The 14,676-nt window shown below is 42.6% G+C and overlaps 1 protein-coding gene across 8 annotated transcripts in view; it reads right to left on the bottom strand.

Moving 5' to 3' along the window:
- Positions 1–2,018: 2,018 nt before the first annotated feature.
- DTX3 (deltex E3 ubiquitin ligase 3) overlaps positions 2,019–14,676 on the bottom strand; it is a 103,245-nt gene continuing 90,587 nt past the window's right edge. For all 8 annotated transcript variants that reach the window (XM_040425754.1, XM_040425752.1, XM_040425759.1 and 5 more), the window contains 2 exons: positions 11,563–11,780; positions 2,019–4,574 (listed from right to left, as the gene is read on the bottom strand). In XM_040425754.1, the coding sequence (XP_040281688.1) occupies positions 4,499–4,574; positions 11,563–11,780 (294 nt within the window). In that variant the 3' untranslated portion in view covers positions 2,019–4,498. The remainder of the gene's footprint in view (positions 4,575–11,562; positions 11,781–14,676) is intronic.

The raw sequence follows: 14,676 nt of genomic DNA, 5'->3' as shown, positions 1-14,676 counted from the left end.
AGTCTTAGGGGAAATAGCATAGTTAAAAAGTGCATAGAGTCAATGGGAGAAACCTGCTAACAACCTCCTCATGACGATACCATCATGACCATAATAAACATTTGTCACTTCTACTTTTTTTTTCAGTGGACTGGCTCTAACAATGTTTAACGATCTTCCACCTTCGCCACCTAATAAATGCCTGTACATGCTTACTATCCAATTTATGCCACCCATCATTCTGTGACTAAGAAGGGGATTTCATGGGTTTAAAGAGAACCTGCCATCACAAAATGCAGTGCAATCTGCAGGAGGAGCTGAGCAGATTTATATATAGTTTTGTGGGAAAAGATTTAGTGTAACTTGTAATTTTACATTTAAATCTCTGCTCTTTCTGAGTTCAGTTGTACACAGGGAGGACTTATCAGTGATTGACAGCTCTCTCTGTATACACACAGAGAATGCTATCAATCATGGATAAGACCTGCCTGTTTACAACCAAGTTCAGAAAGGGTAGAGACCTAAATGAATAAATGACAAGTTTTACTTAAGCTTTTCCCACAAAAGTATATATCACTCTGATCAGCTCCTGCAGACTGTAGGTGGTTTGTCTTTTGAAAAAGCTTTACAAAGAGAATGTATAAAACAATAAATGCCCGTATACACTGCTGGCACATATACCGTACTCACCAGTGACAATAAATGTTAAACCCACAGAAGCCAGGTGCAGGTCAGGTACTTACAGTAACAGGTCAGCTGCTCTGGAGAGCCATCCTGCAGTGCTACAAAACTAAACCTATGCATCCATATACAATGAGTTACAAACTAAATGGGTCTCATACAGCGAACATTAGATATTGTAGTGGGGGGGGGGGGGGGGGGAGACGAACTACGACTCTGATCAAACATGATAACAGAACGGCCACTTCCTCAGAAATGTGCTGTAAGTTGAATATGTCCAAAGATTTTAACCGGCGGTCAGGTCTCTACCCGTTTTTTAAATGATGCAACTTTTTTATGAAACAAAAGAGGTTAATCTCCAAAGGAAGGTGACTGCTGTGTGTAGATGCTTCATTCATGTAATCAATACAATGTGCTAAAAACAGAAAACTGAAAAACATCTAAAAAATTGTAATAAAAATGAAACACATTGTAGCTTTGATGTTATACAGGGGAATGGATCCTTCTGAATTTCCCTTCTTTGAAATAGTTCACCAACAGGGGTTAAGACAAAAGCAGACTGTAATGTTCTGTTACATCACTACAATTGAGGCCAATTCTACACAATTTCTACAGTGATTTTTGGCTGTGGGCCTAATGACCCAACCTGACCCCATCACAGATTCCAATAATGATGTTCGGGTCCTTAGACCAACAGTTGGGTTGAGCTGGGACTTGCAGCCATAATATGAAGTTGTCAGCTTAGAACATCAGACCTGAGGTCCACCACAGCTCACAGAGATGTGCCCATACCCACCACAGTGGAATCCCAACCTGCATTAGAGATATTGCACTGAACACATCATCACAAACATCTTTAACTGTCCTTGAACACATGCATCAGCACAAATAGTTTTTTATTTATTTAAAAAAAAATTGGGGGGGGGGGGGGGGGGCACCTGTGGTTTTTGTGGCACTTTTTCAAGGTTTCTTTGCACAAAATGGAGGAGATTTATCAAAACTGTTGCACAGAAAAGCTGACTTAGTTTCCCATAGAGACCAGATTCCACCTTTCATTTTTCAGAGCTCCTTTGGAGCTGATTGGTTGCTAGTGAAAGTCATTTTTAATTTGTGCCAGTTTTGATAAAGCTCCCCCGAGGTGTCCTACCAGAAGCACTTTCTTGCTGCTCTTTTCCCCTATAGAGGTGTTGACAAAATTCCTGAAAAAAGCTCCAGCAAATAACATCTGGAGCTGGTGTTTTCACTGCAAAAACTCCCCCAAAAATGCAGATGCAAGTCCAGGAAAAGGTCACTAAAAGACTACATGTACAAGCGGTGGACAATTTTCCATAGGCTTTACACGATTTGAGGATATAGCATAATTCTTATAATCTTTAATAGTGATTTCTACATATACGTATCAATAGAAAGCAATGGAAAATGTAAGCACCAGTAACAAATATGAGGGTGCACTGGCTACTTATAAATATACACTCAATAACAAAAAAATAACACACCAAGAAGGAGTTGTGGGAATTGAATTAAATGTTCTATGTGAATGTAATGATGATATATGTAAGTGATTACAATATTAGAGCGAAAGGATAAGTTTATTGGAGCGAAAGGGTACAATTGAAAGGAGGCTCTAGTACTCTATTAGGCTGTCTCTAGCCTGAATACAAGATGAGATCTGGTTGGGCATGGAGACATACAGGTTCAGCATGGTATCCCACAGATGGTGCAGTCTGGAGATCCTGCACACTCGTAGAATGCCAAAGCTGGAGTCCCATCTGGATTGGTGAGAAATCTGGTGACCAGGCAAGCCAAGGAAGTGTTGCAACCCTGCTATGTGTGGGCTAGCATTATCCTGCTGATAAATGCCAGTTGGAAGGTAACACATGTGGCCACAGTATATCCTGCACATATCGCTGAGCTGATAGTGTATCATTACTGGGGGTGACTGACTGTCATATGTGATGGCTTCCCAGATCGGGTTGGGGCAGTGTATTGCTCTACAACAAAGGCAGGATTGAAGCGTTCGCCACAATGCCTCCATACTTGAGCCCAACTGTAACTGGATCCCAAACAAAACCTGGATTCGTCGCTAAAGACAATACAATTCTAGCCTAATAGCAGTCCAGGTTTCTTATTCACAACACGAGTTCAAATGAAGGCGACGGTGGCTGGCTGTCAATGTCAGGACACGTAATGGGCGCTGTGCACCAAATTTCATTCTACTAAGCACCTGGAAATAGTCCACATAGAAACAGGGGTGTCTACTCAAGATGCCACCTGTGTCTGGATGGTGGACAACTAAACTGTGCTGAGCTGGTCATGCCTGTCATGGATCAAACTATCCGCTCTGCTGGTGATCTGTCTGGGCTGTTTCCCATGTGTGTGGACTCTCTTGTAACCACTGCTCCCAACACCACCTAATAGCTAGGTCAGAAAAACCTTGATGGAAGGAAATTAGTCAAATGTACCATCCTGCTTCTCTTAGTCCAATGATGTGCCCTCTCTCAGTGTCTGTCAACCCGGCAAAATGTCGTAGAGGCATGTCTAGTAGTCAACGATCTCTCACCAAGAGGTACACTACCCAAAAGTAGCCCCTGACAGCCGTTTTATACAGAGGAAGCGCTCCCTCTTTTACACCCACTTATGGCAAAACCCAATGTCTAATCAGACCACACCTCTAATCATTTAAATATCTGCCTGAGACATAACTGCATGCAGAATTTTGCAGCAATTCGACATTTCTATCTGGGTGCATTTGTAAGATTACTTGAAGATTTACTGTTGTGTTCACGCGATATTTGTGCCATATTTCTGGTTGCTAAAAGGAAACCCAATATCAGCAAGGAATAAAACGAAGTGTTAATGACACTGTATTACCAGACATAGCTGAGTCACCGGGTTAGCTAACATGTCTTACATTCATGGGTCAAACATTACACAAACAGGCAAATAAAAAACGTTCACTTTTGTAAATGTGTTGTGCCTAATTGAGTGGCTAAATACGTATTCCCATCATGCATTTTGCAAATGGCAACTAGCAGCTAGAATGCTGTCAACTGTGTCTGACCATCTGTATTGTATAGAAAACAATATTAAAAAATCTCATTCATGTGGCCATCAGATATTTTTGTTTGGAATGAAAGTAAAGAGCAATAGAATAGAAAAAGATACGTTAAATCAAGAAGTAGCGCTGCAGCATCTAATACAATGGGCAATCAGAGGTGTGAAAAATAACGAGACTCATAATGTACTGCAGCACTGTGAGTGAGATATCAGGACTATAGGATCCAGAATGTGCTGAAACAATTTCGCTGGTCTTTTCTAGTGGCCTTTTTTTTTTTTCACTACAAAGCTCACAATATGATACGATTCCACAGAAATGGATATCAGAACTGCAGGAACCAGAATGCACTGTACGATCACACACATTTGTCTTCTCTTTCTCTGAACTACAGCCAAACACTAAAGGATGACTAACTGGACATCCCGCTGAAGGACGTATCTCCGCAGGTTATTCATCAGTGCTTTAGCAAGCGTTCTGTCTGTATTATTTCATAGACACAATCAATTCTCTGATGGTTCACCGGCATGGTGAGTCCGTAGCGTCAATAACATTTAACATGGTAGATCTTTGCTCTGTGTCGAGTCTCCTTATACATTATCGTCTTGATTCTGATTTAATATTCAATCAGCAAAAAAGAGCTAAAGTGGAGGAGAGCAAAACAGAAATCAAAGCTTGAGGTGTCCTCCACTGAAGATGGGAGCTTGGTCGGTATAGTTATGAAATCCTCCTTCGCTTCTCGCGCCCATCTAGCACTCACAGATGGCCGGTTTTACCATTCCTCTAGTCAGCGGTGATGCCTTTGGCTCTCAATTCCTCTTGAACTCTTAGCAAGTAAGTGGGGTCTGGGTAACCGAATCTGGAGGCAATACAAAAGTTGTGTATGGTTAGAGCCAAGAGATTGAACACACAAATACACGGTGCATGTTTAGATGGAATTTTTTTGGGTGATGTACCATATAAGGGCTATTTATTATTTCTCTCTGGTCCCCCCAAAGTAAATTACCTAGGTTGTAAGAATATGTCACCCAATAGGAAAAATAAAATGGCCGCAGGTTGCTGGGCTGCACAGGAGAAGCTGCCAAAATGATGACTTCTACTCTCACACTATGTTTTTGGAACTTTTCTGGGTGAAGGAGGAAGCAGATAAAATGGTGATCCAGATCAGCTCTGTGGTGAGGCTGAACAGCTTTGTACAACATCTCTGGGGCTTTATTCCCCCTTTAACTGGGACAAATACGACAGCCCCAGTTACAGGAAAAATCAGCATACATTTTTTTTTTATATCAAATGCCCCCGCCCCCCAAGGTCTTGTATGAGTGTTAAAGATAAAGAAACAAAAAAAAGAAAAAATAGCAATTAAAAAAACGCCACATCACAGCTTCTAGCCCTGCAACGGCAACCAGGAACTACATATATATCCCCATATAACAAGACAGCTATAACAGAAGGGGACATCATTTAAAACTATATTTTGCTGCACTATTTAAAAAATTAAGAAAAAAGACACATTTTCTCTCTTTTTATCATTTTCCCAGACATAAATAAATCAAAATACTAAAATAAAAATGACATAAAAATGAATCCCAAATTATTTACATAACCAAAAGTAGAAAAAGTTCTGGCTTTCAAAGATGCATGTACTAGAAAAACACAAAATATGCCTGGTCTGGAAGGAAGGGGGGTGGGGGGCCCAGTCTTGAACTGGTTACTAAAATAATTAGAATATTGTGCAAAAGTCCATTTATGTCAGTAATGCAAATTAAAAGGAATTGCATTAATGCAGCTTAAAATTCGAATTTTGGGAAAAGGTTCAATATTCTAGGCTCAAAGTGTCACACTCTAGTCAGCTAATTAATCCATACCCCCTGAGCAAAGGGGACCTGAAATTGTGACTTTGGGGTTTCATAAACTGTAAACCATAATCATCCAAATTATAACAAATAAAGGCTTGAAATATCTCGCTTTGCATGTAATGAGTCTATCTCATATGTTAGTTTCACCTTTTAAGTTGCATTACTGAAATAAATGAACTTTGCACCATATTCGAATTTTTCGAGTTTCACCTGTATATGTAAAACGATATCAAATATTTAATCTAAAACCTGTAGAATGGCTTGCAATGGGTTAACAAATACTAGGTGACTTGGATGCAATTCACACCCACGCAAACTGCATTTATATTAGAAAGGCCGCCTTCACTATCTGTTCCTGCAGTGATGGTGTGTTTTTGGTGGCTAAGGGTACTTTAACACTTGCAGCAGAGGATTCCGGCAGGCAGTTTCGTTGCCGGAACTGCCTGCCGAATCTGGCAATCCGGGCGCAAACTGATGGCATTTGTTCAACGGATCCGGATGCAGATCCGTCTGACAAATGCATTGAAATACCGGATCCGTCTCTCAGGTGTCATCCGGAAAAAAAAGGATCCGGTATTCATTTTTTGGGCATTTTTTAAACGTCTGCGCCTGCCGTAACACTTAATGCCGGATCCGGCACTAATACACTTCAATGTAAATTAATGCCGGCATTCCGGGAAGTGTTCAGTATTTTTTGCCGGAGATAAAACTGCAGCATGCTGCGGTATTTTCTCCGCCCAAAAAACGTAAGAGGGACTGAACTGATGCATCCTGAACGGATTGCTCTCCATTCAGAATGCATTAGGATAAAACTGATCAGTTCTTTTCCGGTATTGAGCTCCTGTGACGGAACTCAGTACCAGAAAACAAAAACGCTAGTGTGAAAGTACCCTAAAAGTTCAGTTCATTGGATTTCAGAGATGGTCATGTGGCTCCCCTGGCGGCTTTGCTGACTCACCGGCAGCTGGACCTATCACATACATCTCATGTATACCTCAATCATGTGAAACATCTTGACCGCACACAAGTAATCCCCGAATATGATTTTGGCATCACATTAATCGGAACAATGTTATAAACAACATCACCAGCACACCAAAAATGAGGTGGTGCCAGGTGGAGGGCTTGTGAAGCCAGACAATCCCAGTAGAAATGACCATGGTACTCACTAAATCTTGCATCAAAAAGTCTGCTTTTATTTTACAAAATCCAGCGTGGTCCGGCTTTCAGCCATAGTCTCATGCTGCTGAGGAAGGTCAATAAATGACCGAAACGTGGCTGCGTACTATAAAGATATGAAACGTTCTAGACCACATTGGATTTTGTAAAATAAAAGCAAACTTATTGATGCATGATTTACTGGGTGCCGTGGTCACTACTACTGGGACTAATAGGAATGAGTTATCTGGTGTTTAAAGGGCATCTGTCAGCAGATCTGGCTGACCTGCTGCATGTGCACTTAACAGCTGAAGACATCTGTGTTGGTCCTATAGTCATATGTGCCCGCATTGCTGAGAAAAATGATGTTTTAATGACGGCAAATGAGCCTTTAGGAGCAACGGGGGCGTTGATGTTACACCTAGAGGCTCAGTTCTCTCAATTGCCACGTCCCCTGCACTTTAATTGACAAGGTCAGGCAGGGAAAACGTGATCACACCTGGTGGCGCAGCAGTTGCAGAGAGAGCAGAGCCTCTAGGTGTAAAGGCAACGCCCCCGTTGCTCCTAGAGGCTCATTTCCATATATTAACACTTAATTTTTCTCAGCAATGTGGGCACATATGACCATGGGATCAACACAGATGCCCTCAGTTGCCAAGAGCACATGTAACAGGTCAGCCAGTGTCATAGGTACAAATCTGCTGCCATTAATAACTGTACTGAACACAGATCCCTTTGTAGAGACTTGTTTTCTCATAGCCATTATTAGCCTTTCTTGCTGATCAGTGTGAAAACACCCAACAACCGGCCTCACAGAAGATTTTAGACCGCCAATTATTGGGAACAAGTGTTTATAGGAACGCTCATTCCTGATAACTGGCTGGTATAATTGAGCCACCGATGACCAAGCAAACATTCACTTGTTGGCACATGGGCATCTTTCATCAGGATAAAAGATGCCCGATCTTCCTGTGTACTCAAGGATGTGCTGCCGATGATAAAGAGAACGGCATATGGGAGAGACTCACTGCAGCATCAATCGTTCCTCCCACATTCAGTGTGCTATCAGGCCGCTGCAAACGAGTGCTGTGTCATCGTTGATTGGCGCTCACACTGCCGAATATCAGGCAGCGGGATTTACTGTGAGTCAGCTTAGGCCGGCTCAGACTGCATTTAGCCCCCTGCTGAGCTTTTCGTCGGGGTGTTCGTTTGAATACCTGAAAACAATACGCACACGTATACTGCAACGGGTACATTTCCTTCAGTGAGTCCAAAGGACTAGGTTTTTATGTCCAGAAGAAAAGGTGAAAGTGAATAGATCTGCTGCAGTACACTTTTCACGTATTCGAATGTATTTCCATGAAAGAAAGCCTAGCGAAAACCTAAATGCAGACTGAACCTAATCAAATATGGCAGGACCAAGGGGTGCACGTCCTGTATAGGACACATATAGCAACATGGGTTCTGTTTATGGGGAATATTCAACACAAAGGTAACAAATTAGAAAGTAACAGGGAAAGCTCCTTGTAATGATACATATCCACAAAAACTGCATGTTCCAGAGGAAATATAGAAAAGCTCAGATAAGGAGCACCCACAGGGCCTACTTCACCACATCTCCTTATTTCTGTCCGTTACACCATACTTTGTACTCTTCTTCACATTTCCAACATTTTCATCAGATTTCTACGAGCAGATGGCTAGTTATTATATTATTAAGTGTTCTTGCATAGCAAGACCACTTAATGTTATCTCACATATATATTATTCTTATTCTTATTATAGCCAAATTTGCCACCCTAACTCCTCCCACAGTTTTTACACTACATACACAAAAATTTACCAAAACGTGCAGATTGTTCCCGATCGGATTGCTATTACTTTGTGGAGCGATCCCACCCCCGGGGCCCCCGTGGTGGGCCCCGGAAGCCCCCTTTTTTCCCATAGACTTTGACAGGGTACATTTTCAAATCGCTCCCACTCGCCAGGCTTTGACGCTAAAGTCACCAAACTTGGGTCACTTAGTCATGGGATCAACCCAAAAATTTTTGCCACATTTCGGGGACCCCGAAAAGTGGGCAGGGCCACACAGAACCAATCAAAATCTCCCCATTGACTGTAATGAGACGTTCAAATTGCTACTCCTCCTACAATTTTAGGAGTACAAATTCCAAACTTTGCACTCTTGGTCGGCACATACCCGAGTATCTTGCTTGTGCTTTGTTAACCGATCCCACCCTCCGGGCCCCTGGGGCGGGCCCCCGAAAACCTCTTTTTTTCTCCCATAGAGTTTTATTGGAAAAATGCAAACGTTTGTCACTCATACAGCTTCGGAGTTAAACTGACCAAACTTGGGTCACTTAGTCATGGGGTCAACCTCAAAATTTCTGTCACATTTTGGGGACATTAAAAAGTGGGCGGAGCTACAAACAACCAATCAGATTTTCCCTATTGACTTCAATGAGAAAATTTTTAATTGCTGCCATTTCAACAATGTTAATTGGCAGGGTTGTTAAACTTAATATATTCGGTTAATAGGTGACTAGAATTCAAATGTTTAAAAGTGGGCGGAGTCTACAACGGCCAATCAAATTTCAGCCATATGTTTTATTGGGAAAATTTAAAACTGCCGCTGCTCTTAGAGGGTCAATGGCAAAGTCACTAAACTTGGAACAGTTGGTCAATGGGTGACTGGGATTCAAATTTGAAAAAGTGGGCGGAGCCTAAAATAGCCAATCAAATTTCAGCCATTTAACTTAGACCACCAGGTGACCCCCCCCCCCCCGACCCACCAGGTGAACCCCCCTTTGAACCACCAGGTCACCCCCCCTGGACCACCAGGTCACCCCCCAGAAATGCAAGAACACTTCACACAATTTCCCCAGAAATTGTAGCTTTTCTAGTTATTATTATTCTTATTATAGCCAATTTTGCCACCCTAACTCCTCCCACAGTTTTTACACTACATAGACAAAAATTTACCAAAACGTGCAGATTGTTCCCGATCGGATTGCTATTACTTTGTGGAGCGATCCCACCCCCGGGGCCCCCGTGGCGGGCCCCGGAAGCCCCCTTTTTTCCCATAGACTTTGACAGGGTACATTTTCAAATCGCTCCCACTCACCAGGCTTTGACGCTAAAGTCACCAAACTTGGGTCACTTAGTTATGGGATCAACCCGAAAATTTTTGGCACATTTCGGGGACCCCGAAAAGTGGGCGGGGCCACACAGAACCAATCAAAATCTCCCTATTGACTATAATGAGACGTTCAAATTGCTACTCCTCCCACATATTTAGGAGTATAAATACCGAACTTTGCACTCTTGGTCGGCACACACCCGAGTATCTTGCTTGTGCTTTGTTAACCGATCCCACCCTCCGGGCCCCTGGGACGGGCCCCCAAAATCCACGTTTTTCCCATTGACTTTGACAGGGAAAATTTTCAAATCGCTCCCAGTCGCACAGATTTGAAACTAAAGTCACCAAACTTGGGTCACTTAGTCATGGGGTCAACGCGCAATTTGTTAGAACATTTCGGAGACCCTAAAATGTGGGCGGGGCCACACAGAACCAATCAAATTCTCCCCATTGACTATAATGAGATGTTCAAATTGCTACTCCTCCCACAGATTAAGGAGTATAAATACCGAACTTTGCACTCTTGGTCGGCACATACCCGAGTATCTTGCTTGTGCTTTGTTAACCGATCCCACCCTCCGGGCCCCTGGGACGGGCCCCCGAAAACCTCTTTTTTTCTCCCATAGAGTTTTATTGGAAAAATGCAAACGTTTGTCACTCATACAGCTTCGGAGTGAAACTCACCAAACTTGGGTCACTTAGTCATGGGGTCAACCTCAAAATTTCTGTCACATTTTAGGGACATTAAAAAGTGGGCGGAGCTACAAACAACCAATCAGATTTTCCCTATTGACTTCAATGAGAAAAATTTTAATTGCTGCCATTTCAACAATGTTAATGGCAGGGTTGTTAAACTTAATATATTCGGTTAATAGGTGACTAGAATTCAAATGTTTAAAAGTGGGCGGAGTCTACAACGGCCAATCAAATTTCAGCCATATGTTTTAATGGGAAAATTTAAAACTGCCGCTGCTCTTAGAGGGTCAATGGCAAAGTCACTAAACTTGGAACAGTTGGTCAATGGGTGACTGGGATTCAAATTTGAAAAAGTGGGCGGAGCCTAAATTCGATCAATCAATTGGTCAGTGTAATGTTTACTATCTTTACTCAGTCCAAGCACTCCACACAGTTACTCTGCCCACTCCATAAAGTTACTCTGCCCAGTCCAACCTTTCCACAGTTACTCCAGCCAATCCAACCACACAACAGTTACTCAAGCCACTCCACCCAGTTACTCCGCCCACTCCAGTTGTAAGCTACTGGTGGAGGCAAGAACACTTTACACAATTTCCCCTGAAATTGTAGCTTTTCTAGTATAGTATTGTGTGGCTAACTTTCAAGCCAATGAACTGTCATCTACATCAACAAGATGTGCTCACGAAAAAAGAAAAGTGCAGCAAGACTAGGTGTGTCCGGGCACAATAGGAAATCTCCCACAAAGACAATTTCATAAGATAAGGCTTTTTGGTATTACTATGGTAGTTGTTGATCTAAATGGTAATTTCTTGGTGTTAGTACTCTGATACCTCTGGAATAAAGAGTGCCAATACACTAAAAGATGCGCTCGACCAGACACTGGTATTTCTTAGTAAGATATAGCGGACATCCGAAGTTCAAACATCTGCAAATAGGCTGCAGCATTACAGTAAGATCTACAAGGTTCCCCATGTAGATGAGTAAAGGCCAAGACTTACAACTGTGGTCCTCCTGTGCAATTAGTCTTGTGGTGAATATCATTCCACGTAATGACGTTAGGTCTTCCTGTGGTCATTGATGTTCCAATGGTAAAGGTCAAACGTTGGTCAAAAGCTTTCTTAAAGAGCGTCAGGACTTTGTTCCCTTCTGGACAATCAGGTAAGTATGCCACACGAGTTGTTCCTGGATACCTCACTCCAGGATTTGGGTGCTCCGACTGCAGGAAGAAAGTATGAAATGAAGTCTAACGTACACTCAGCAGGAATAATACAGCATATATATTACTTGTATAGAGGATACGAAAAATACATATTGTACCAGCAGTTTCAGTATATGCTGGTGGGAAATTACTACAGGGGTTTTGTAACTTTTTATTACTGATTATCTATCCTTTGGATAGATCATGGCATCTAATCGGCAGGGGTCCGACACCTGGACCCCCGTCAATCAGCTGTTTGAGAAGGCAGCGGCGTTCCGCAGTAGTGCCGGAGCCTTCTCGCTGTTTCCTGTAGACCAGTGACGTCACAACTTTTAGCACTGGCCTGTGCGCGGCTCAACCCTGTTCATTTCAATGGGTATTAGCCGCAGACAGACCAGTGACAATAGTCGTAACGTCACTGGCCTACAGTGCAATTACAAAAATATTCAGATCCAGGTGCTGGTTTAAAAAATGTAGAATATTTTTTGTGGGACTATTCCTTTAAGTCAACAGGTGGTCACTGTTTTCGACATGGTCAACATTAGGGATCGACCGATATAGATTTTTTTAGAGCCGATACCGATAATCTGTGAACTTTCAGGCCGATAGCCGATAATTTATACCGATATTCTGTACATTTTCATAAAAAAAATAAAAATTCCTAAACAAATCTGCTGAAAATGAACATGTTTATTGTTAACGTTTAGCTTTTTTTGGTAAATTTGTCTTTTTCATTTATACTTAATATTTTGGTGTTTGTGTTTTTTAAAACCTTTTTTTTTTACTAACTATTAGTCCCCCAAGGGGCTAGAACCCTTGTCCTATTCACCCTAATAGAGCTCTATCAGGGTGAATAGGACTTCACACTCTCCCTGCTGCCTGTGCATAGTACACACAGCAGCAGGGAGATTACCATGGCAGCCAGGGCTTCAGTAGCGTCCTGGCTGCCATGGTAACCGATCAAAGCCCCAGGATTACACTGCTGGGGCTCCCATCAGAAGCTGCCACTGCACCACCAATGAGGAGGGGAAGGGACCCTGTGGCCACTGCACCACCAATGTTTTTAATACTGGGGTTGGGGGTGGGTGCACTGCGCCACCAATGAAGATAACTCGCCCATTAATTCAAATACAGGAGGCGGGAGCTGGCTGCAGAATTATATAGCCGCACCCGACCTCTATGAGCGGTAGCTGCGATCCGTGGCAGTTATCCTCTCAGGTGCGGCAGGGGTTAACTGCCGTGGATCGTAGCTACTTGTCATAGAGGTCGGTTGCGGCTATATGATTCTGCAGGCAGCTCCCGCCTCTTGTTAAATTTGAATGAATGAGTGAGTTAACATCATTGGTGGCGCAGTGACCACAGCCCCTCCCCTCCTCCTCCCCTCTGATCTCTCATTGGCGGCACAGGGGGGAGGGAGACACTGCTTCCTTCTCCCCTGTGCTTCTGAGGGAACACGGAGAGCGCTGACAGCAGCGCGATCCATGTTCGCAATTCGTTATCGGCAAGGTTAGATGCCGATACCGATAACTTTGAAAATCCTGAATATCGGCCGATAATATCAGTAAAACCGATAATCGGTCGATCGCTAGTCCTCATCTCTGCTGTGAACAGTCTACCGTGGTTCACCTGACTACAGATTTTCTTCTCCATATACTTCAGGAGACTGTACATAGAAATGAGCAATAAATGAAGAATAAAAATACAAATATTCTCAGACCATGATTATTTGTACCCAAAATCGATGTTATGAGACATAGGCACCAAGATTTTCTCCCACTCTGAACACACTAGCATTATTTCTCTGCCGGCAAATGTTCTACAATATGCCAAAATGCTTTTTGCTTTAATTGGACCAATTATGCCCACTCTATAATGGTCGAAAAATAAAAGCAGCTTCCATTGCCTACAGAGGAATTTGTCGACAACTAATAATCCAGAAAGTGTACAGAGTAATATGAGGCAAGAAACTATAGTTCATATTCCTTTAAACAGGACCTGTCCCCTCTCCTGACATTTAGTAATTACTTACACCTCCTTGTAATAACAATTCTGCAGCATCTATTCCTTATGACAACATGTTATACCATACTAGTTTATTATTCCTACTAAAAGTTTATGAATTAATTACGAGCAATCTGCAATAAAGGTTCAACTGAGTGTAACCAATTAGGGGTGTGTCCCTGCAAAGTCTGACTCTGCTGCCAACAGCAGACTGTGCAAGGACACATCCCCAACTGGTAACACCCATTTGGATCTTCATTGCAGACTGCTGGCAATTCAATGATAAACTTCAAATAAAGAATAATAAAGACACAGCATACAGTTATGAGAGTAGATGCCCCAGAATTGTTATTACATAGGGATTGCAACAAGTGACTAAAACAGGCATTTAGATAGTTACTCTAAATTCTCATCATCCAGGGCAGACCTGCAAAATAACCTTCAAGGGGAACCTGTAGTGCCTCGTTGCTGCAGCGCTTCTCTTGTTTTTTTTTTTATTCCCCCCACAAAAAAATGATTGCCCGGAGCGAGGCACAGTGAATAGGTAGCGGGCAGCGTAGGGCGAGCATTGCAGGCCCAGCACATTTGTTAGGATCTACACTACCTTGCTGGTATACACTTCATTTCTGGTGCAGGGACCGGCACAGATGCACCACAATTATTAAAAGATGTGCACCACCTAATAATTGTGCCACGTGTGTGCAGGTCCCTGCACCAGAATTGAAGGAGACAGATTAAAGCTACATTCACACTAGCGTTTCTATTTTCTGGTATTGAGATCCGTCATAGGGTCTCAATACCGCAAAAAAACGCTTCCATTTTGTCCCTATTCATTGTCAATGGGGAAAAAATGGAACTGAACAGAACGGAATGCTCCAAAATGCATTCCGTTCCATTTGGTTGCGTTTCCATA

Source organism: Bufo bufo, chromosome 3 (genome assembly GCF_905171765.1).
Source record: "Bufo bufo chromosome 3, aBufBuf1.1, whole genome shotgun sequence".
Classification (NCBI taxonomy): Eukaryota; Metazoa; Chordata; class Amphibia; order Anura; family Bufonidae; genus Bufo; species Bufo bufo.
Note: the sequence above shows the minus strand (reverse complement) of the source record. Positions and strands in the feature narration are given on the sequence as shown.